Below are 23,198 nucleotides of genomic sequence, written 5' to 3'. Positions count from 1 at the left end.
AGCTGGGCCTGCTTAGCACGGGTGGTACAAATTGAATGCCGGGGGGAAGGGTCCACGGTGAAGAAAACAAGTGAGGCGAAACATTTTGGTATGCAAGTACGTAGTAAGTCGCATTGCATTCTCCAGCAAGATAGTTGCAACCAAGATCAGACATTTACCTCCCAAAAAAAGAGAGAAAAAGAGACCCCTCGAAGCCTCATCATACCACTACCAATTAGTAAAATGTTTCCTCGGCGCCACAGTAAAAGGTCCATATCACTGGGGATCCATGCATGCCTGTAACGGGCAAAGCGAACGGGAGGTTCGGTGACATGGGGCTGCTGACTGCCACTTACCACCTTGATGGCGGGGTCCAAGTACGAAAAAGCCAGCTGCTCAAGAGAAGCGGGGCATGCACGTGGTGGCGCTTCTCATGGGTACCTAGGTAGATACGGAGCGGACAGGCTGGAGGCTTCAACTTGTGTTTTTTTGCCGTTCTCTATACCGTGCCAAGGGTAGCACTAGCGTCGCGGTTAGTAAGTTGAGGTGCTTTTACCAATCAGCGGTAGCATGTATGCCAAGGGTAGACTGTTGGAAGCACATACATGCTCACCTACCTAGTTTGGTAGGCCTGCATGAGGGTTTCAGCAGCACTCTCCATCGCGGCATCTTGGGCGGTGTATCTACGAATTAACATTTCATGAAACTAATTTTCCCCTTCTTGTCCATTTTGCGAAGGAGAGGAAAAAAAAAAGAACATAGTGGGTAATATCTTCACCAGCAGGGTTTCTTGCTCCACCCGATCTTCGGGTACGGTCACGCCAAATGCGTGTCGTGCAGCGATCGGGCGAGTTAGACGGGAGAAGGTAGCCCTGTCCCGGCCTTCAGCCCCTCACTATGTCGTTATCACAAGAAAGAAGGAAGGAAGGAACTATTACTGTAGATAGGTGGTAGGTGGAGAGATACTGTATACTGCATTGCAAACGAAAGAAAAAAAGACAGGCTACGGTACGTGGAAGACAAAAAAAAAACCGATTGCTGGTTGGTGGGCAAGGGTACGAAGCGTCTGATGGGATCGGGAGGCAAATGAGACAATGAGAAAGAAAGAAAAAAAAAAGAATTAGATGCGCCTGCGCCGGCCCAACTTGCCGCCGACGGTCAACTTACCTTCTGGGTGGGAGCCCATTAAACCGCGTACCACCGTTTGCTTGGCAGGCTGCCCCGGTCTGAAAGTCCCCGACCGACTACGGTTCAGCTTTGTGCTTTGGAACCCCCGATTCAGGGTTCTCGGCCAAGCTTTTTTTTTTTCTTGACGGGATAATTATTATTGTTCTTATTACTTTTGTAGGGATTTTCTCTCACGCGCGGGATTAATTGTAAATTTTAATATTTTGGGCAGCAACGGTTCCCAGATCTGCGTGTAACCTCAACCCGGAGGTTTTAGTGTCAGAAGGGTCGCATCCGAAGGTTCCCAAGGAAACTTCTGAAAACTTCCAGCATTTTCGCCAGTGTCACATATCAAGGCACGGACGGGTAGACTGTTGTTATCATTTGAGAAGCGCCCCATTTTCATTTATTCATCATGTACTACTCGACTGATGTCGTTCCTCCCGAATACACAGCCCTATTCACAAACGCAAAAAGAGATTGATTTTATTTTGGCGTGTTTGCGAAACACCCTTCTGCTGTTCTTCCAGTGGAAGAAGGCTAGACCTGTCAGGCCCCATTTTTTCCTGTCGGGTGGCGGGGCCTGTCAGGGGAATACAGGAGCATTTGCTCCGGGCCCTGGGCGTTGTTGCGAGTGCAATAACGCACGCAAGCGCCACCACACAAAGCCCAGTGCAGCGGCGGGTAGTGCCCAAAGAGAGCATAATCTGGGCGGCTGAAGAGGGGAGTGGTAGCTTTTTTTCCCCTTTCCTCACAGACACGCGCCACACTTGGTTGATAGAAAAAAGAGGGTAAAAGGGACTACAGTAGTCGGGAAGGTGAAGGGGCTCCCTTGCCTGGCTTTATAGTTCTTTTCCCAACTTAAGTGGTGGTCGGCACCAAGCTTGTGTTGCATCCTCGAGGGCCGCCCATCAATTTGGTTCGCTGTCACAACCCACCCCCCAAAGTCAAGCCTGTCACCATTGCGTCGGTACGCTAGGCCATGCTGCGAGTGCGACTTCGTCGCCGCTTCTTCGCCCTCGGTGCCTCAGATGGACTGTGTCTACCTACAAAACAACTCTCGCTACGAGCAGTCTCGCTTATAACAGGGAAAAAAAGGCACGGTCCAGCACGAGCCAGTAAGTTCGAAAAAGTTTAAACTCGGCTGAAGCGGCCTGACCCGAAGCCTGCCCGCAAATAACTCCGGTCACCCCCACAATCGTCGTCGACAGCGTCCCCTGCAGCAGGCCGAACGCTGGGAGAGTTTGGGTGAGCGGCCGGCGGGTCCATCCGGAGATATTGTTCCTGGAGTCCGTGGTATTTGCCCAACGCCACGCTTCCATCATCGATCTGAAGACACATCACCATCAAGTCCTCGTCTGCTCAGAGGAAAATATAAGATCAAGCGCAGAGTCCAAAACTTCGACAAAAAAAGCTGTCCATATTTTGGATCGCATTACACCTGTTATCACGAAATCGCCAAGAAAAAGTCGACAGACCGTGGATGTTCACAGCTTGGGTCCATTTTCCAAATCAGACCTGAACCATCCTCGTGCCCATTGGCAGCCGAATCAACAAGACAAATCCGAACCACGAAGCTCCTCAGGCCCGTTCGACGGTCTCGTCAGGCGGTCCTACTGGCCGGCCTAGATGTGCACTGAGCACACTGCTGAATGCCCTGTCTGTGGGAAAGAGTATTTGGTATACGTCGCATTTTGTCATGACTTCCATCCCCCGCTGCTCGAGTGCGCGAAGGGGACAAAGGTCGAACTTACCGAAATGGACAATGGAAAATGTCCAAGCCCCGTCTGCCCAAACAGTCGTACGGGAGGTTGTGCAGTCATATGAAGACCGTGGAATTGGAACAAGCAGACGACAGAACCATGAACGTACGGTGACAAGGAACAGAGCTGCGGCCAGTGGTTCCCAACGAGCGGGCGGTAGAATCTCAAAAGACGACGACACCTCACTGAGCACCCGTTGTGCAACAACATCAGAGTTTTTCGGGGCTGGCGCTGCCCGCTGCAACTTCGGCGATCTGGTCGAGCCCGTCATATTCGGGCAAGTCGAGGTTGTATTTTTTCGCGATCGCCGGCGTGACAAACCTGCATTTGGTGAGGACCATGTTATACCTTTGTCCTGAATCGACAGGAGCAAAATACCTTGAGCAAACACGAAGATTATGTAAGAAAAGAACACATACCTGCCACCGATGAAATGACGCCCTTTAAAGTGTTTGGCCAGAGGCTTTGGCGCGGTGAGGCTGACTAGAACCGCAGGATTGAAGTTTGACCCGACATGTCCAGACTCTGGAGGGCCATGCTCGATATCCCACGACGAGGGTGCGTCAACCGCTGTCACTGGGACCTTGGTCTCTGCCAAAGCCCGGATGACAGCTGGGAATGGCTCACGAACTTCACCAGAGAAGCTGAAGCCTACAGCCGCAACAATTCATCATCAGCAACCATAACGAGTTAATGCTTCAGTGCCCACAAACTGGAGTTACCCACCGAATATAGCGTCCACCACATGGTCGGATGCGCTTAGGGCAACTCCGAAGTCATCCACGAAAGGGACCTCGAGGTCCTCGAGCTGCTTTGTTAGACGCTGCAGATACGATCAGCGTCTGGGCCAACAAAAACAGGCGTGAGGGAATGCACGCTGGTGGAAAAAAAAAATGGGAGGTCCCAAGTGCAGAAAGCATCTTTGTGTTACTAAAACCATCTCCATTCATTGTTGTCTTTAAGCAAGAACAAGAAGCCCAGAATAGAGCAAAAGTTCATTCTGTCCTTGCATGAGGCAGCCAGCACCACCAACAAATTAGGTGTGTCGATAGGTGTCTAGTTTGAGGGAGGCACGGATTCGAGATCGGTGGGAGGTTCGTGGAACATATGGAATCTCTGAGCGTACCTGGTAGAGTTCATTTTTTCCCCGTTTGGGGTAGTAAACAGATGGTTGGTATCCATAGTGTCGAAGATGCCTAGCAGCAACAAGACCATCGCCACCTAATGGGGGTCAGAAACTGCCTCAGCTGGCAGAGGAACTGAGTTTGACGAACCATTATTTCCAGGTCCACAAGCAACGAGGATGCGACGGCCTCGGGTAGGCGGGTGGACTTTAAACACTGTAAACGGCGTAAATATTAGTGATCTGCCTAGACAGGCGTATTGAAACAAAGGCTATACCGATTTATACCTACCAGCTTGTGAGACTGAAAGTCCAGCAAGTTCCATCAACTGGTCAAGTGAGAAGGCGCAGGTGCTCATGAGCTCCTGGTCAAGTGCAGTGGCTGCCTTTGCTGAGAGGGTCTGAACCAGGGTAAAGCGTCAGACAGCCCATGAGAGATGAGACTGATATTCAATGAATTTTCTATTATATAGCCTCATTCTCACCTTGAGGGTCATGGTGAATGCGAATGTGCCGGTATTGCTGGTGTTTCAATCTGGTTCTCTCTTGTCTTGACGTTTCCTAAGATATTTATATTTGAGATTGAGCGGTCACACAACGGATTTTTTCGAAAAAATAGGGCAGTACAGGATAAAAAATATTTCCGTCTCGCGAGCCAGAAAATGACGACACATCGACGGACAGATGCATGTGTATGAGCCAGCCTGACATCACATGTACGTACATTAGCAACTCCTCCTTTAACTGTCCAGGCCCGGCAAGGTTGTATCACGTGTGTAGTCACGTGGTACCACAGGCGCTCCTGGTTGCGGTCTTGCACGCACGAGTGGGGCTTCTGTAGGGAGCTCGTCGGAAGATCCATGCGCCGTTACCCGCCCAAATTTTTGGAGCTCCATTCTCACATTGGCGTTACGAAGATCGCGACCCGTCCGCCTGCAGTCGCGAGGATTCGATATCGACAAAGTTCCTACTGGCGGCCTTGATCGCACCAGCAACTCGAGACCGAACACACCAAATATCCTTCGAGGCAGTCATTGCTGCCTGAAACCCGAAACAGTGACCAGCACATCTGTTCCCACGCTTATCGATCGTCAATTGCTGCAAAACGAGCCATGGTCGTCAAAATTCGTCTCGCCCGCTTCGGGCGGCCACACCAGCCCCTCTACAACATTGTTGTTACCCAAGCCAGGTACATACATGCCTTTTTAACATTAAATCTAGATTTTGGAGCGTTCGAGGTCGCTAACGGTTCCTCTCCCGGCAGGACGGCGCTTGGCTCAAAGCCTATGGAGGTGCTCGGCACTTACGACCCGATCCCCAAGCCGGATTCATACGATAGCTCGGGCAAGCTGCACAAGGACATCAGGCTGGACATCACAAGAACAAAGTACTGGGTTGGTGTTGGAGCACAACCCACAGATGTCGTGTGGAAGCTGTTGACAATGGTCCGTTTTCCGCCTCTTAAAGAATTCAGTCTGGAACACAGCGGCCCTTTGATACTCGTTCAGGTCATGCGACAAACCCTGCTAACTTTACCTCTTCCCCCATTTCAGCTGGGAATATTAGAACCGAAACAAGCAGCAAAGCCAAAGTATACACCTCCTCCCAACTACAAGCTGTCGTCGACCGGAAAGAGAATTTCGTGAACGCAACGAGACTGTGGAACAAACAACCCGCAACCCACCCCATGTTTATATTTACCTGTACTATTGCGACGGCGCGGCAATGTTTTGTATAATGTACAACAACGAAAAAAAAATAGAAATTACCTATGAGAGCATGGATCGATGGCCTTTTTGATCGTCTTTAAATTAGGAGCACCTCACTCCTTCGCAGCCAGTTGGCTGCACCTCAATACAGTGCAGATGCTGGAGTGACTTGGTCTATTGAGAAACACGACGATCAGGGTTGATATTGCTTTGGCTTTTGCACAATGTCAAAAGCGGTCTGGACTTCGCATGCGCAAGGACACTGAGCACGACACGTTGTGAACCGCGGAGGCGCCTGGCGCATGCAATACTGCAAACAAAGAACTAAACTCACATCCTCGTCATCTGAGTTTTCTCTTGTTTTTTGCACAGACTAACCTGCTCGGGGTGGATGTACACCGCAGTACGTCAAGAGCTCGCGTGTATAGGATCAAGTTGGTCGGACGAAAGGTTCCTGTTTCCAGGACGCGTTGCTTACATCAGTTCGGAGCAGCCTATTTTGACACACAAACATGCAATAATTTCCGAAAAGACCTCCTTTACCATCCTTGTGGAAAGCCGTCTTCCTGGTTTGGGGTTCAAAGCCTTTTTGCAGCGTAGGTTTCTTGGCGTTTTCTTGCAGTCGCAATAGGGAAACCAGGCTGTATTCCCCAGTTTGATGAATATTCAATGTGCTTTCTGTTAAGTAGGGAGGATGGCAGGATGTCAAAAAGGCTATTTCATGCTTTTCACCTCCACTAGTGACATGTCCGTAGGCCGAATCGGAACGGACAAGGTCCCGGGCCCCCACGTAGTGACGGTCCTGCCCTAGGGCGTGGCTAGCTCGGCGGGATATAAAAGGGGCTAACATACTCAGGGACAACAGGTGATGTGAGGGGAAAGGGGGTCGCAAATGCCGGCCTGTCAGCCTAGCCAAGTGCTTGCGTCTAATGGAAAGAGTGCTTTTTTGACAGAAATATATGTGCATATCCCTGGTTCTTTTGTCATAGTGAGGGAGGGTATAGGAAATATGCCTTGTTTTAAGACCGGGAAGTCAGTGCCACTGTCTAGGGCTGGGGCACTATTTTCAGGCTGTGTATATACAGTAGGCAGAGCTTCTGTGCTGCGGGCCCTTTGGTCCACCCACACGCCAGTGCAATTCGCTGTTGTCGTTTTAAGGTATGATGGCTGTTTGTTCTATTTACGGAGTACGTGCCTAGTGTACCGGTACGCAGCGTATTTGTTCAAGTACGCGGGATATGGTAACGACTGGTATGGAATACGAGGATCGAACAATGTCGCATCTTGGCATGCTGCCAAAGAAAAACCCATTGTTGTCATTGGACTATGGTGGTAGTGCCGTCCCGTCCCCTGCTCAAATTACAACATAAAAACATGTAGCCCTCTGCTATGGAGTTGATCCGTGTCACACTTCTTGATAAGCTTTGCGCTGGAGTCACGCCATGGTGCTGATTTTTTTTCGTTCGTGTCGGGTCGTCCAAGGATGGTAGCGTTCATGCAGGATGACTCCTCTCGCACCAGAAAAAAGTCTTCCCCTTGCGGATAATCATTAAAGGGTCAATGTTCTCTTACCAAGTGATTTGCATGCCTACAGGTAGCTTGGTGTAATAGTGCCCAGTTGTTGTCTCGTGACTCCTATCCATGGTAACCATGGAAGCCTGCAAGGCCTGATCGGGCAGATTTGCAGTGCTCAACATGGGATTTCTCGATTCCCATACCGACATACCGATTGTTGAGTTTTCCCTCGATGGTGTGGGGCTCAGTTTTGCTCGATCCGCGAATCGGCGTGGGCAAACCTAGGATCATGTTGAGCGCCAAGACCAGCACTAACCCTTCAGGACAGTCCTGCCCCTCCTCTGCCAATGCAATCCAGCGTCGCCTGTCTTAATTAGTTGGTGTTTATTTCTGTAGCGACGTGAACAACTTTTTTTTTTCTTTTTTTTTTTTTTTTTTTTAATTTGTGTAATTTTTTCATCATTTTTCTTGGGGTCTACCCTCTACTTCAACGCCATGGTTTACTGTGGAATCTGACATTGCAAGTGATGCTGGCAGCTGACCAACTCTAAACGTCTTTCCCCAACCAATCTCATCGCGTTCAGCATCTGCACAACAGAGATAGTGGTAGCTTTCCGCAGCAGTTACCTAATCGTTCCTCAACTTGGCTGACGAACCCAAGCTTGACAAGGTCCACCCACTTTTCACTCTGCTTTCGCGGGCGCATCTGCAAGGTGGAGAGGAGAGAGGGAACTGCGGTATTTTGCCCGATTCGTCGTTAGCGTTCAACAAAGTCGGCGGTTTGTGGTACGCCTAGCAAAAACTCTCTCTGCAGAGGGTGCGCAAAGAAGAAATCCAAGAGACTTCCATCTTACTAACGCTGTCCTGTCGTTGGGCCGATCATGTTTAAAATCCGCCTGTCCGCTGCTGCTCGCCCGCAGTTGCATTTGCGACAGTTAACAAGGCTCGCTTCCAGCTGCTACCAGAAGAATTCATCTTGCCCTCCACAACCCTCTGTGTTGCAATCGGTCCGCGCCATAGCCTCGGGACCGTCGGGATCTGGTTCTGCTCAGTCATCATCGCCCTTTTCGTCTTCTGCTGCCCCACCATCAGCAGCATCCAGGCAAAAAGGTAGCACCACCACCACCACCACCACTACTACCACCACCACCAACTCGAGTGCCAACGCATCAACTGCCAGCATGGCGGACCAAAAAAAGGAAATCGCAACCTACCTGCAACAGACCCATGACCGCGTCTTTGAACACAATCGGGTCTGGGCCGCGGAGCAGACCAAGAAGGATCCGGATTTTTTCCTAAAACTGACGGCTGGCCAGAAGCCTGAATACCTCTGGATTGGGTGTTCGGACTCTCGCATCCCTGCCGAGCAGATCACGGGACTGGGGCCCGGCGAGGCCTTCATCCACCGCAACATCGCCAACCTCGTCTGCAGCATCGACCTCAACGTCATGAGCGTTATCAACTACGCCGTGCAGCACCTGCAGGTCAAGCACATCGTCGTCTGTGGTCACTACGGCTGCGGCGGTGTCAAGGCTGCCATGACCCCTCGCGACCTGGGCATCCTGAACCCCTGGCTGCGCAACATCCGCGACGTCTACCGGCTGCACGAGGCCGAGCTCGACGCCATCCCGGAAGAGGAGGCGCGCTACGACAGGCTGGTGGAGCTCAACATCATTGAGCAGTGCCGCAACGTCATCAAGACGGCGGCGGTCCAGCAGTCTTACGAGGCCAACAGCTTCCCCATTGTGCACGGCTGGGTCTTTGGCTTCCAAGACGGCCGGCTGAAGGATCTCAAGGTCGACCACGAGGCCATTCTCAAGGACGTGCAAAAGATTTATAACCTGACGGGAACACCGAGGATGGGCGGCCCCTGAACCTTTGAAACTTTTGACGCGGGTCAGGCCGGGTCAGGCCAGGTCAGCAAGTTAGGCCAAGTGTCGGGTCGCCGACCAACAAAAGGACCCTGTCTCTCGGCAATCCTGCGGTCCCCATCCGGCGTATTTCGGTGATTGACAGAACGACTCTGCTTGTGTGTTGCTTGTGGGAAAAAAAAAACTCGCGTTCAGCTGCATGTGGATGGCTGTTGGGTCGGAACTTGGAGCTGACACTTTGGAGACATTTAGAGTGCTGACAAGCCAGGCAACGCTGTGGGCGTGTGGGTTATGTATATCACCACAGAAAAATGAACTTCAGCCGCTCTGATAGGTCACTGCGGATAAAGGTCCTGCCATTGAAACCAGGGTACTTTTTTTTTACGCAGAGCAGAAATTTTGCCCCCTTTGAGCCCCTTTCCCCCCCTTCGGAATCGCTCTCGAGGGAAGGATTGGTCATTTCATTAGCCTATCCCACCCCCAAGATTTGGTATCGCAATCAAGCGGGCGTTGGCATGGGGCCGAAGAGACGAGAGGAAAAAAAAAAAGGAAAAAAAAAAAAAAAAAAAAAAAGACAACAACCCGTTCCCAGCTTACTGTGCGTTCCCAACTGCTGCCAAGAGCTGAATGAGCCATGCTCTCTGCTCCACTCCATCGGAGAAATGAGATAAATCAGCTGGAGGCCTAAATACGCGTTCTGAGCCGCCATTCGCCAATCATCGTACACTTGTCCATGCCCCTATTATTGTTCCATGATTCCATTGACTCAAAACAAGAGGTAAGACGACCGCTTCTGTTTTGCAGGTGATTGATTATTTGGCTTAGTCCTAGCTAGAGCTTGGCCCTTTTTTTTATTGTTATTTTTTTTCGGTTTTATTTTTCGACGTGCGTTGGCGTCTTTGCAACATAACAAAATAGGAACATTAACCCGAAGGTCACCATTCATTCATTCCTTTTCGCTTTCGCCCCCCTCCCCTCCCTCCCTCCTCACCCCCAGCCGCACTTTTTGATCATTTCAAACTTGTGTATAAGCCTTGCCGGCCCTTCCGCTTTTTTCTCTCCTATTTTTTTTTCTTCAAGAAATTTGGAACTATTTAAATGCGGCTGAAAATAAACATGTTTCATTAGAAGATATCTATAAACAAAATATCCCCCTCTTCTTTTTCTTTGTTATTTTTTGTGTCGTCTCTTTATTTTTTCTTTTCTGTTGCTGTCAAATGTACATGTCAAGAAGAGAGCCACATCCCGCGTCATGCCGGCTTCCAAGACCCACGGATCAGGCAAGACCGAAGCAAACGGAGGCTCGGCGTCGCAGCAAAACTCGGGCTCACAAAAGGTGTCCAAGCCGCCCAGGAAGCGCCGGCCGGGGGCTTGGGGCACATCCAAGGTCCGCACTGGGTGCCAGACTTGCAAGTGAGTCTTTTTGTCTTATTTTTTTTATTTGTTTTTATTTAATTACTGGGCCTTTTTTATCACCAGAGTACTTGGCAGAGTTTTGGAAAAGGAATAGGGAATTATAGCTTTCTTGCAGTTCCGTGTTGGGTGGTTCAACACTTCTTCCAACCCCATGCGTGGAAGGGAAAATGGATAGACAAAGTAGCTGACCAGTTGCACGCCTCTTTCCGCCCTGGCCAACCGGATTAGAACAAGACACAAAAAGTGCGACGAGGGCAGGCCTGCCTGCGAACAGTGCCTGACGGCGGGGTGGGATTGCGACTTCCTGCAGCAGCCGCAGCAGCAGCAACAGCAATACTACACCTACCCGCAGCAAGATCCCTCCAGGACCCAGGTGGAGGCCGAAACCATCATGTCGCCGACGGATCCATTTTCGACTCGTGACGGGAGGCAACTGCTTTGGGATCACGACGAGATGTGATTGTTTGAGATGCTTGAAAAGGGCGAGTTTTCGAACTTTTTTTTCCCCGACGCGTGATATAAGGTGGGGACCAGTTTTATATATACCAGCGCAACATAACTTTTGTTATTCCCAGTTGCGTATTACGAATTTACGAAACAGATGGACTTGGCTGGCAGTATAGAAAGGGCCAAGTGTGGCTGGCGTTTCTTTTTTTTTTTTTTTTTTCCCTCCTTTCTCCTAGACACTCTATTTATCTAATCGATTTCTTTCCCAACAACGCTCAAAACATGCAAGAAAAATCACCCGTCCCCCTACCTCCCCATTGTCGCACGGTCCCTCTTCGCCAGCACACGAGCACGTTTAACTTCGGCCATGGAATCCCTCTTCTCCCTGTTGGGGCGCAGCAGCGTGGTGGCCTCGTTGCCCGGCTCGAACCACTGCAGCAGCAGGTGGTGGTCCATGTCGTCGTCCTCCATGTGACCATCGGTCAGGAGCTCTCGCTTGGCCAGGCTCCTGCGCACCCTCAGCTCCAACAGGTCCGTGTCGAAGCAGTCCTCCTCGACACCGCCACTGCCGCAGAGCGGGAGCACCTCGTTGGTCCTCGGGTTGCAGTACTTGCCCTCGGCCCACGACACGAACTTGGGGCCCCTGGAACCGCCCACGCACAGCGCCGTGGCCGTCTGCGCGGTGCTGTTGGAGAAGACGATGCGCGTGTCCGACGCCGCCAGAGTAGACCGCCGCTTCGGGCGTCCAGATGCGGCCCACCTGTCCATGGCGCCCGCATCCGGCCCCCAACCGGCGGGCCCGGCGATGCCGAATGGTGGACCGGGGCCGTAGAAGGGCACGAGGGGGTTCCCGTTGAAGCCGCTCCACTCGCACTTCTCGGCCCGCTTGGTCATGAAGGACGGCCGGCGCATCTTGGGCGGGATGGGCTGCGGCGGCGGCGGCGACTTGGGCGGGGCCCCGTGGCTGTGCTCCTCGTGGTCGCCACCCCCGTGCTCCTGGCGGCCCGTCAGCCAGCGTCGGATGCTGCGTAGCCTGGCGGATAAGGAGAGTGCCGTGTCATCTTCTCCGCCCTCCTCCAACTCTTCGGGCTCTTGCGGTGGTGGCGGCGGCGGCTGGTAGGTGATGGGTTGGCCACGCTGAGTGGCCTCCCAGTGGGCCCGAGACACGTTGTTGAAGGCCACGTCGTCAAAGAGGTACTCGGGCGTTGGGTCAGGCACCGGAGTGTATGGCTCCGGCTCCCAGACAAACGCTTTCTGGGCGGGGTTCTCGGTGTAGAATTTGAGGGAAGGGTTTCCCTCGCAGTAGCTGTTTGTGGTTTGGTTTGCTGTCAGGGTCTATCTGCTCCGCGATATGGAGGGGGGCGGGGGAGTTTGCTGTGTTTACTTACAATTGGATGCCTTCCTCACCCTTGTGCGGCGTCGAGGCCGCAAAGTCTTGGAAGTGCATCGACATACCGGTGGTCGAGACATCGCCGCCCTGACCGAGCCACACGCACATGAGGGGATCCCGGTTGTCATCGATGACGACGTTGGAGTAGTACCTGGGGTTGGGGGTGTTTCCCTTTTGTTAGGTGGATGGAAAGAGGATAGACGAGAGAGGGCAACTTACCAGGGAATCTGAGCCGGGTTATCCGGGTACGTCTGGTGTATCGACACGTTATGCTGCCTCGTGTCGCAGGCTCGGGCCCAGTTACCGGCCAAGACGCTGCCCTTGCCGCCGTCCGGCCTCGTCATGGTGACGTACGCGATGCAGAGGGCATCGCTGTTGCCCGACAAGAGGGCGTACGTCGGCTGGCCCTCGCCTTCAGACATGCCGACCTTGATGTCGGCCCAGTCGCCCGAGCTGAGCTGCAAGTCCGCCGGGGGTTGGCCGCCCCAGTCCCTCTCGGCGCACCTGGCACCCCTGAAGATGCCGCGCTCGTTCCACAGGCGCACGTCGGGCCACGTGCCGCCGGCGTCCTTGAGGTCGTCCGTGTTGAGGCCGGCGTAGACCCGCAGCGCCGCGACGTTGCTGTGGCCCGTCTCTGGGTGCTTGCCGTGGCCCATGGTGAACTCGGCCATGTGCATCGCTCCCAGGCCCAGGTCCAGCGCGAAGAGGATCGTGTGGATCACGTTCTCGGCCATCTTGTGCGACATTTTGAAGGTGTTGTTGGTGGTATTGGTGGTGTTGGTGGTGATGGTGTTGGTGTTGAGGAAGAGAAATAGACGTGAAAATCAGGGACTGTTTATAGACATTTGGGAACCATAGCTGCCTCCCTTTTTTTCCTTTCTCTGTGGCGAATGGTTTCTCATATGAACAAGATATGGTTAGAGGCCAATTTTGAGGCAAAGTATAACTGCCCGAATAGACAGAAGCTACTGCTTGCACTTGGCGCAAAAGAGAGGCATTTGTGTGTGACAGTATCCCTTTTACCATTTGTGGCTCATGCTAGGAGGCACTAACTCGCTTGAATCTTCCAGTCAGCTATAATAATGCTCTCCATATGTCAAAGTATCGCATGCAAGCACACAAATTTATGGCTGGCCTCAGCAAGGTGGTATGCAGGTAGGAAGCCAACCTTGGGTACCTAAGGTAGGTAGGTAGGTACCTTACCTACCTAGGCATCCGGAAAACATCGCATTGTAGGCGTGCTACCATCAAGGTCACTCACTGGCACAACCCTTCGTCTGTCACTTGTCCATCTGCCATTTCCGAATCCCTCTTGGACAGCTAGGTACTAACCTAGGTTTGCTATCTAACAAGTGTGGCTTCTGCTCGTATCATTATTGCGTCAATCTTCTCGAGTATTCGTACGATATAGCTTACATATTTGAGGCCTCCCGCAGCTAAAATCGGGCACCCTAAGGTATGCATCAATAAATTTCAGTACACGCAAGGTATAAATAAAGTCGCCCTGCAAACTTTGGCCTCCTCCTCACGTGCACATCATACTCTGCCGTATGCTAAGTTGTGTAATTCCAACCTCTTTTTTTTCCCTTTCCTGCCTCGCTTCATTTTAGGTTCAGCAAAGTTGATGCATTTTTTTTTCACTCCGACTCTTGGCTGGCTTATTGGCGTATGCGCCAAAATCTTAGACAAGTTCAAGCTTCTGCTCGCTGTAGACGTGTATGCTCTCACGTGCCCCGGCATATTTTGTACAGCTTTATAAATAAACAAATGCACTCTTTTTAGACTGTGGAAAACTGTACGTGGTATGCCACGTGGACAGGCGTTTTGCTTGGGTCAACATGCCTACCTTGCCTCTCAGTCCTACCTACCCACGTAGGTGGCTGAGCCAGTAATGCTGAGAGGGAACATACCTCACACGTTCCAGGTTCCAAAAACCCAAAACCCCAAAGCAGCGAGAAAAGAACGTCGCGTGCACGTAGCATTGTATGCGACTAGGCAGGTACCTAGCTTCATAAGATATCACAAGCATACATGCGCGTGCAATTGTCTACCTTCTTTGCGATAGAAAAATGCTTTCTTTTTTTTCGCTGGTGTTGTGAGGGTTCTCATCTACCGGTAGACTTGAGCAATCAATCCACAATGTATTTGGGGGTAGTTGGGTGTTGCCCCTTGGACAAATAGTTGGTTGCTGGATTGTGCCACTGGGTTGATACGACGCGCTGCTGCTGTGTCACATCGCCATGTGTGTCGGCTTAAGTGATGATCGTCCTGGTGAACCAATCACACCACAAATAGCGCACATTTGTGCTTTATCGGGCCTGGGCAAGCTGTCTAGTTTGACAGTCAATTGTGTGTTCGGTCATTTGGAAATCTCACCACGAGTGTTGTGCAAAATGCTTCTTCGCTTTTGTTTTTGCGGGAAAGCTTCTGCACAAGCAATGGAACATTTGAAAGACTCATTAGGGTTTGCCCAGTGGTTTGTACAGTACGGTTGTTGGGAGTCTCCGGCAAGTGGCAAATGACGGACAAGGTCCCCGTCCAGCACGTGCACCCGGGCCACGGGAAAGTTTTTTGTCTAGTGGTAAAGTTTGAATGAATAGCATTGCATTTGCCTTGTCCAATACCCTCAACTACCTTATCATGGACGGGAGGTAACCGAACCTACCACGGTAAGCCCCCATACCACCTACCCATAAATTCTTATTCGCCCGACATCGTGTCAGGCTCACTATTGGCCAAGCCCAAGGCTTGGGGTGGGTTCACAGGCTTGGAAGAGTTCCTCAGAAAAGCAATCACTTGCGCGGCTCGTGTCAGTGCACAGCTTGGAGTGGCTGTCATTGGTGTGCCTGGCATGAAAAATGCAGGGATTCGACAGGTTCTTTTTGACGCAGGGGCTTTATGTCTCTTCTGCCGATCGCAACCCCCTTTCCAAGAGGGGAAATTGAAATCTCCTCAACCCAGGATCACCATCTTGTCGTCTGCCCCCCACATCAGCATCATCGGCGGCAGACGCAATTGAGAGACACAAACCATTCATGGCTGTACAGTTGTCGACCGGCCGGGGGCGGCAGTTGGTTTTATACTATGGGTTGTTTTGTTCTTTTGATTCTGGTTAATTACCTGATTTTCTTTCTTTTGGATTTTCTTCTTTTTATCCCTTCTTTTTTAGTTGTCTTGGTCCAAGAAAAAAAAAAACACACAGGAGTCGATCCGTCTTGTCGCCTCTCACGGCACCGCAGTTCCACGGAAGCCTGCATCCAAAACTCCACTCCTTCATTCTTGGGCCTTGGCTACTGGGTCCCTCTCCCCAGACAAAACAACCCGCTGCCTCCACCCGTCGTCCACCCGTCTTCCCTGCTCCCATTTCCGAGTTCCTTGACACAGTCCGTCCCTCAGTCAGCGACCTTCAGAAACAATTCTTTGATAGGGAGCTATTTCTGGCCTCGAAGGTTGACTCGAAGTCCCCTCGCAGCCATCCTCACACTCCTTTGTTCCCTAAATATAACAATAAGAGCTCTCCCGATACCACGCGGGTGACGCTTTTTGCTTTGCGCTCCACTCACAGGCCGACGACAATCGATCACTGTCGAGATTCCTGTCTCGGCTGGTTGGTTGCGAACCGGCACGGTGATAGACGCTTCCACTCCCTATTTACCGATAAACGACATTCCTTTTAATCTACCGCGACAACTCGCATTAGACCCCAATCGGCTGCCCTTGCTTGGTGTTCGACTCTGTTTCTAGGAGCCCCAGACTCGCCGCAAGAATGCCTTCACGATCCGTTCTTTCCTCGGCCGTCGCGCTGCTCGCGTCGGCCAGCCTCTTTGGCAATGCCGTCGCTCAAGTGCACAGCGACTGCAACCCCATGCAAAAGGACTGCCCCCCGAACCCGGCATTCGGAATCGCGCACAATTTCGTCTTCAACAAGTCCCAGCCCGCCTGGGACACCACCGTTGGGCCCGTTACATATGACAATGAGAACGGCGCAACCTTTACAATTGCCAAGCAGGGCGAGTCCCCGACCATCCGCACGCAACAGTACATCTTCTTTGGCCGCGTCGAGATCATAATGAAGGCCTCCCCCGGCAGGGGTATTATCAGCTCCGTCATGTTGCTGAGTGACAACCTCGACGAGATTGACTGGGAGTTCCTCGGCATCAACAACACCATGGCCCTCACCAACTACTTTGGCAAGGGAAGCGAAGATTTCACAAACGGCAAGGAGATCGTGGTCCCGGGCGGCCCTGTCCAGAACGAGTTCCACAACTACACAATCGACTGGACCAAGGACCGGCTGCAGTGGTTTATCAATGGAAACGTCGTTCGTACTCTTACTCCTGCGGATGCAAAGAACGGCGAGAGGTACCCTCAGACACCTTGCCGCCTCTCTTTGGGAATCTGGGCCGGTAGCGATCCTCGCCTGGCCCAAGGCACCCGTGATTGGGCTGGTGGCGATACCGACTTCAGCAAGGGTCCCTTCAGCATGCACGTCAAGAGCACCTACATCAAGGATTACAGCAGCGGAAAAGAATACGCCTTCTCAGACAGGAGCGGAAGCTACCAGAGTATCAAGATCGTTGAGTGAGTAGAGGCCCCCCACCCAGACCCAACATCAGCGTGCATAAACTGACCTTCTTTATCAGGGGTGAATCGCCTGCCAACAAGACCATCACCGAGGCATTGGCCGTTTCGCCAAGCCTCAGTGAGCGCTGGGCCAGCTTGACTGACGGTGCAAGGACCGGTATCTACATTGGCGCCGCCTCCTTCGTCGCCATCATCGCGGGCCTCTTCCTCTGGTACTTCCTGAAGCAGCGCAGGCAGGGCAAGGAGGAGGCCCGTCTCGCTGTCGAGCGCGAGAAGCGCGAGCAGATGGAGTTGAACCAGTTCCACGCCGCCGGCATCGACCCCGACAGCTTCACCGTCCAGCACGCCGACAGCAACGGCAACCCGTTCGCCACCCCGGCCCAGTCCATCCACGAGAAGCATGGCATGCACGGCAGAGTTGCTGCTGTCGGCGCCGGTGCTGCCGCAGCCCCGCTCCTCCACAACGGCTCTCGCACCCCGCACAGCCCCGACATGAACGACGGTCAACAGCAGCAGCACCAGTACTTTGACCAGCCCCCGAACTCTGGCGGCATGCGATCGCCCTCCGGCCCTCACGCAGGGTATGCCACAGGACCCGGCGGCTCTCCCAGGGGCCCTCCCAGCCCTGCTCTCGGCTCCCCGGGCGGCTACCCTCACCCCGACCGCTCTGCCACCGCTCCGGTCAACAGGATGAACAGCCCAGGCCCGATGAACGGACCACAAAGGAGCTTGACCAACGACAGCTACAGGGGACCAGCTGGTCATCCGCAGCAAGGAAACAACGGCTGGAGGTAGTCTCCAACCCTCTCTTGCCCGGGGCGCGTCACTCACGCCCTCGATCGGCCCAGTTTCCATGAATAATTCTTTGCGAATGACCCTAAAACTTCTGAGTGCTGGACTCTTTTTAAACTTCAAAACTTGTCATCATGTCTGGATTTCATCATACCACGTCGAGCGTTTTCCTTAGAGCTGGCGTAAATTTTTTTGTCTAGTTCACATCTGTAAAGCTTGTTGTCGATACACATTTTCAATACCATCAATCTCTCTTCTATCTATCGTCTATTGTTATTATTGGGTGACTTGAATTTTTGGGAGAATAACAACCCATGCCACTCAGCCCTGGCCAATTCGACCTTATCATCATGCATGGTATCACGTATCTTGCTGCCCTGGTATGTTAGATTCAAATATTGATGGGCACATGGGTCTCGGAGATAATGTTATCTCGCCTGCGAGATGACACCGCTGCCGATCCATCATGCCTCTCCTCATGGGTCTGAGGTCAATGCTTCCGGTCCACCTTGTTTGCCTTCAGTGCGACTCCAGTTCAGGTTCATGGACAGAAGTTGTGCAAAAGCAGGATAACATCCGTGGGTGATATTTATACCTTCTACAACCAAAATACACGCAAATGCCAACCAACAGACGAGTAGCATAATTAAGCACAAAAAAAACAATCCAAAGAATTCAAGTTCATAAAACCTCCTGTTCACCGCAGCAAACGAAAAAAGAAACCAAAACGCAGAAAAATATTCCACCGATCCCGTTGGGACTCGAACCCAAAACCTCTGCCACCGGAAAGCAACGCGCTACCATTGCGCCACAAGACCAGTTGGGAAACGAGCTTCGACTTCAGTTCAAGTACCGAGAACCTGACGAGACATCCGTGTGGTTCGACTCTCAACTTGCGTCACATTGAACATGAACCAAATTGCGAGCGATTAATAGCCCCATAGAGATCTTCTATAATGCTTACTGCTTGCGTAAGCCCTTCCACGTAGTCTACGAGGCCTACTGAAAAATATACCAGCTCTGTGTGAAGTTGCATCCGGATGGCATCAGTCATGGTGGGTTGCCGGCCGAGTGAATGTATGTGTGCCAAGTCTCTCATTTGTTTTGGCATAATCCTAAACGGCCTCGTTCTTTCTGACTTGCTCTTAAAATGACCTGTCTTGGTTTTTAGGACGTATATTGCGGTGCGGGAGCACAGAGTTTGCTTTGCCTTGAGTGTAAGAGGGATATCATTGATAGAAGGAGAATTGAAATACTGTACTGCTGTTGTCACGTGCATATCAATCACTTTTCTCGAGTGACCAATTGCAATATATCGGCCCTCTGTAGGCGATACATCATGATGTGTATATATACATGAGAGACATGTTTGTGTTTATCCACAAACATGATAGACCTATCCAGTAAGTCTTCACGCAAATACGGAAACCGATCTACGTCGCTTCAAGGTCGTCAGATTGGTACCGCAGTGTAGGGTGAGCGCCTATGATAGGACCGTTGTAGCTAACTGTGTGCACCAAAAAGACCCTATACAGGAGGCTCTGGAGCAAAGGTGAGGGGCAGGGATGTGATTATGCAATATAGACCAGAGATCGACATAGAATCCTATTCTACGTGTAGTAGAGCGAGCAATCTCTCCTCGCATGACTGCGCTGCAGTAGGATCTCAACGGTGGATGACGAAAGAAAAATGTATATGGACAAACTTGAACAAACTTGGACAAACTAGGTAGGGTTGATTATGAGAGAATGAGAAGCATATCGATTGTTCCTGTTTTTTTTTCTCTTTCTTTTTCAGCTTTGCATCGTCTCCCTTTTTGCTAGCTAGTAAGAGCAGCAAAGTAGTACGAATCAAGGACAGAGGGTATGTAAGCACATCGCAAGGAGGCCCATAGTTTGAAGGAACAGTTGCTTATACTGGAAATTACTAGAGTATTAGACATCCCAGTTTGAGACTCGCTGTAGACATCCGATACACTTGCCAACATAGAACGGCCCTTGTCATCCTCATCGTGGGCATTGGCGGAAAAAGGGATGATGCATGCTCCTTAAGTCTACACATCATACCAAGCTGCATACTTTGCGCAGCTTAGATTACAACTAGTTCCAGAAAAGAACCATGTGGTTTGCTTCCCACCACTGCTGCACAGCTTCCCCGCGTTTCCAATACAGTCATGCCGTCTCGACGGCGTGGGTATCCTGCCAATCGATGAATAGGTGACATATCTGGCGCCGCTTATTGAGGAGACGTACGTGGGAAAGAAAAGACGAATCTGACAAGGATATTGTGCTGTTTAGTCGAGTAGACAAGCGTTTCCAACAAAATGACTTCATTTTCGCAGATTGCCAACCTCGTTGTCGTGCTCAAATCAAATCTTTGAACCTTATTAACTGAGTTTTGTAATATATTGCGCTGGGTGCTCCGGATTTCCACACCGTGCTAGTTGCAGTTCGATCCACAGCAACATTCGTGAGCGATCGGAGCAAGCCAAGGTCGGCACGGACGCTGTCACTTTGTCGATCACTTACGCGTGGAGTATGGGGGCCAACAACCCAAGTAAAATACAACGACATCGGTTTACAATGGCTGGGTTCAGAGACAACACTCATCGGATCAGATTCACGCTTGTCATGTAGAGTTGGAGAAATAGAACGTCTTCATGGCTAGCTAAAAACAAAACCAGCGCCAGTAAACGCTCCTCGCTCACAAAAGAACCATTAGGGTTCCAAACTATCAAAGGCTCCAAGCAGTAGATACATGACATCTCCTTCGTGCATGTAAAAAAGAAAAAAAGAACATATGCGAATAAAATGAAGAAATGAAGGTCCAGAAGCGAAACAAAAGAATTGCCACAGAAAATAAGAAAGGAAAAAAGTATGGCGTCGGCTGAATTCAAAAGCAAGGCGAATGTGAAGCGCGGGGTATCAAGAAATCCAACCCAACCTGAGACAATGCCAAATTGGTATATCTCAAAAAGAGTCAGAGAATAACAAGGTGAAGTTGAACCATAGGCCCAAAGTCCCAATGACCCAGTGAACCCGTCAAAACAGTACATGTTGGAACAAGGCCAAGAGAGCCGGCGCCATCCATGAAGCTGATTGCAAAGACGGGTTCTTGCTGGGAAAGGAAAGAATAAGATTGAAAACAATCGACGTCATTTTGCGTTGGGCGTGCGGGTAGCGGCGGCGAGTCAAGGGTCGGTCACCCGTCGGCGCCACCACACGTGCCGATTGTGGGGGTTTAAAGTATAATGGTAAAATAAAAGCTTCAAAACTTTTCCAGTCGCCAAAGATAAAGAAAAAGCCAGGACGATGGGGGTGACGATAGGTCACAAAGTCAATTGGAGAAACTGCCAGGCGGCGCAGGCGTCGACGAGGCAGGAAGAGGTTGGGTAATGGTGCTTGTTGTTGTTGCAACAAGAGTCGTGTCGTTGGTCGTGATCGTGTTGGTTGAAAAGGCAGCAATGCGATGCAGGCTGGTATCAATACTCGCGCGCGCGCGTGAATGATGAAGGCTGAAAGACAAAAGGCAGATATTTGCGACAAAGGAAACAATTGAATTGATGTTTCGCATCGAAGAATTCGTGGGGGTTTCGTAGTCGATTGAGTTCGAGACCTGTTAATGTCTCAAACTTTCGGGGCGTCCCATAGCGCGGGGACGATCCCGTTCGTCTCTTCTTCGTCCCTTCGTTCTGATTGCCGCGCATGCGCGCACAAAGCTGGCTCCATGCGAAAGGCTCGTACAACGACGGCTCTTACAGCAACATGGCAGCGACAAGACCGGCGACACCAGCATACGCCATGTTGGAAACCTGCAGGATCGAGGCGGGATTCTCTGGTATGGTCGGCGGCGAGGTCGCTGTGGGAACAACAGTTGGTACGCGTGTTGAAACGGCGCCGGTACCCGTTGGTGCTGCCGTGCTGTTGCCAGTGAAGCTGGTGACAGTGGAGACGCGGGTCAAGCTGATCGTCTTGGTCAGGGTCTCTGTCGATGTCATGGTGGTGGTGATGAGGCTGTCCTGGGCGTTGACGGCCACGAGGGGCAGCAGGAGCGCAGCAGCTATCGACTTGAACTGCATTGTGTCTGATATGGGAGTTTTGTTTTCTGGTTGAATGATACAAGTGCTCTCTGAGCTATGTCTTTGGGACTAGTGAATGGTGATGTACCGCGATCTGTCCAAGGCGGGAATGTTTGTCGGAAGTGTTGTCCTTTGGTCAAAGATATCGATCATATGCTCCAAGGCCTGGAAAGAATGTCGATGTGAAATGAGAATACTAGCGCGGCTTGTAATCCAATATCATAAAACGATTGTCTGAGACTTTGCCAACGAAGTCTGTGAGCTTGTTGTATGTCGAATCGTGACGGTGGTGGACGTTGCAGGGTGAAGAGAAGATGGAAGTGAAGGAGGTGTGGGAGGAGGACGGCGAGGGTAGAAAAGAGACTTGAGAGCAGGAAGGATCTCATCCATTCACGATGATCCTGGGGCGGCGCTGACACAAAGAGCGGGAGATTAAAGACAATGGGCGGCAACGGCCGACCACAGGGACACGCCCAAAATAGTGGAGCCCACAAGTACGTACCTTCCCAAATTGAGATCCGGCTAGTCGCTTGCTGATGGTGTGGTGGGACGAACCAAGGAACGGACCCACCTCCCTTGACACCTATAACGCCTCTGCCCAATGTTGGCCCGCGGGTACCTGCGCTGGCGTACGCCTTTTTGGGCTAGCATCGGCGTGCCTGACCGACCAAGGACACCCCAAGAAGATGGATCAAATGGAGTGATGGGGTTTTTGCTACCATTTTCGAATGTTCCCACACTTTTGGGGCTTGAGGCACTTTCGCACAGACTGATCCCAGCCTACCGGTTACTGGAGGCATTTTGTAGCGGTGACTTGGCAGCTGCACTGGGAAATTAGTCTGTCTGGACGTACCCTCGACTTTTGAAAAACCCCATGCAACAACGGAGTCGCTTGTTGCAAAACCTACTTCATCCGGAGATTAAGGCACACCCAAGATGTGGTAAGTTATTAGTGGTATACAATATCACCTTCAGTCTAATATGTCGTCGCAACAGAAAAAAGTGTATTTTGTCAAATTGAACGAGCACTCAAAAGAAGCCAATTGAAGCATTGCAAGTCTGTACATTACAACACACGACTTTACTATTCTCGCTACCCAATTTACACGTCACCACCGCCTTTGGTGACTCTACGACGAACAGGGGAATAACGAACCAATGGACGGGAGAAATCCCGCACGAGGCCTGGACCGTGGGCCACGATGCACAATCCTGCCCACCGCCACGAATCCCTCTATTTATGGGCTTTATGCGTCAGCAATGACAGCGAGTCTTTGCCTCTGGGCCAACCATGTTGCGAGATACTATTCTGGAAGCTTACGGTCTAGCAAGGTTTTTTTTTTTTTTTTTTTTTTTCTCCGTCG

General features: G+C 51.3%; 8 protein-coding genes and 1 non-coding gene across 9 annotated transcripts; 5 read left to right on the top strand and 4 right to left on the bottom strand.

Annotated features, from left to right (window-relative positions):
• Positions 1-1,486: 1,486 nt before the first annotated feature.
• Positions 1,487-4,682, bottom strand: MGG_02597 (YjeF). The gene is made up of 7 exons (XM_003721153.1): positions 4,518-4,682; positions 4,325-4,433; positions 4,184-4,249; positions 4,036-4,130; positions 3,636-3,732; positions 3,329-3,560; positions 1,487-3,230 (listed from the first exon to the last, which is right to left on the bottom strand). Exons 1-7 carry the CDS (start codon positions 4,527-4,529, stop codon positions 3,119-3,121), a joined length of 723 nt encoding a protein of 240 aa, XP_003721201.1. The 5' UTR covers positions 4,530-4,682; the 3' UTR covers positions 1,487-3,118.
• Positions 4,683-4,880: 198 nt separating this feature from the next.
• MGG_02598 (30S ribosomal protein S16) lies at positions 4,881-5,895 on the top strand. The gene is made up of 3 exons (XM_003721152.1): positions 4,881-5,221; positions 5,297-5,477; positions 5,586-5,895. The coding sequence occupies exons 1-3, from the start codon at positions 5,145-5,147 to the stop codon at positions 5,676-5,678; spliced, it is 351 nt and encodes a 116-aa protein (XP_003721200.1). The 5' UTR covers positions 4,881-5,144; the 3' UTR covers positions 5,679-5,895.
• Positions 5,896-8,068: 2,173 nt separating this feature from the next.
• Positions 8,069-10,189, top strand: MGG_18017 (uncharacterized protein). Its single transcript, XM_003721151.1, has one exon. The coding sequence runs from the start codon at positions 8,138-8,140 to the stop codon at positions 9,128-9,130; it is 993 nt and encodes a 330-aa protein (XP_003721199.1). The 5' UTR covers positions 8,069-8,137; the 3' UTR covers positions 9,131-10,189.
• On the top strand, positions 10,116-11,269 carry MGG_18016 (uncharacterized protein). The gene is made up of 2 exons (XM_003721150.1): positions 10,116-10,540; positions 10,772-11,269. Exons 1-2 carry the CDS (start codon positions 10,380-10,382, stop codon positions 11,001-11,003), a joined length of 393 nt encoding a protein of 130 aa, XP_003721198.1. The 5' UTR covers positions 10,116-10,379; the 3' UTR covers positions 11,004-11,269.
• Positions 11,270-11,296: 27 nt separating this feature from the next.
• Positions 11,297-13,218, bottom strand: MGG_02601 (uncharacterized protein; the record flags this gene model as incomplete). The annotated part of the gene is made up of 3 exons (XM_003721149.1): positions 12,600-13,218; positions 12,379-12,531; positions 11,297-12,296 (listed from the first exon to the last, which is right to left on the bottom strand). The coding sequence occupies exons 1-3, from the start codon at positions 13,124-13,126 to the stop codon at positions 11,297-11,299; spliced, it is 1,680 nt and encodes a 559-aa protein (XP_003721197.1). The 5' UTR covers positions 13,127-13,218.
• A 1,804-nt stretch (positions 13,219-15,022) lies between these two features.
• On the top strand, positions 15,023-18,074 carry MGG_12652 (extracellular cell wall glucanase Crf1). The gene is made up of 2 exons (XM_003721148.1): positions 15,023-16,961; positions 17,024-18,074. Exons 1-2 carry the CDS (start codon positions 16,147-16,149, stop codon positions 17,757-17,759), a joined length of 1,551 nt encoding a protein of 516 aa, XP_003721196.1. The 5' UTR covers positions 15,023-16,146; the 3' UTR covers positions 17,760-18,074.
• Positions 18,075-18,222: 148 nt separating this feature from the next.
• MGG_18015 (uncharacterized protein) lies at positions 18,223-20,477 on the top strand (the record flags this gene model as incomplete). The annotated part of the gene is made up of 7 exons (XM_003721147.1): positions 18,223-18,334; positions 18,775-18,833; positions 18,928-18,973; positions 19,161-19,308; positions 19,554-19,619; positions 20,218-20,312; positions 20,440-20,477. The coding sequence occupies 7 exons, from the start codon at positions 18,223-18,225 to the stop codon at positions 20,475-20,477; spliced, it is 564 nt and encodes a 187-aa protein (XP_003721195.1).
• On the bottom strand, positions 18,503-18,574 carry MGG_20303. The gene has a single exon. It is a non-coding gene; the product is annotated as a tRNA-Arg (tRNA).
• MGG_02602 (uncharacterized protein) lies at positions 20,365-22,246 on the bottom strand. Its single transcript, XM_003721146.1, has one exon. It carries the CDS (start codon positions 21,832-21,834, stop codon positions 21,511-21,513), a length of 324 nt encoding a protein of 107 aa, XP_003721194.1. The 5' UTR covers positions 21,835-22,246; the 3' UTR covers positions 20,365-21,510.
• Between the last annotated feature and the right edge of the window lie 952 nt (positions 22,247-23,198).

This window comes from Pyricularia oryzae, chromosome 7 (assembly GCF_000002495.2).
Source record: "Pyricularia oryzae 70-15 chromosome 7, whole genome shotgun sequence".
Lineage (NCBI taxonomy): Eukaryota > Fungi > Ascomycota > Sordariomycetes > Magnaporthales > Pyriculariaceae > Pyricularia > Pyricularia oryzae.
The sequence above is the reverse complement of the archived record's forward strand: the minus strand, read 5'-3'. Positions and strand labels throughout refer to the sequence as shown.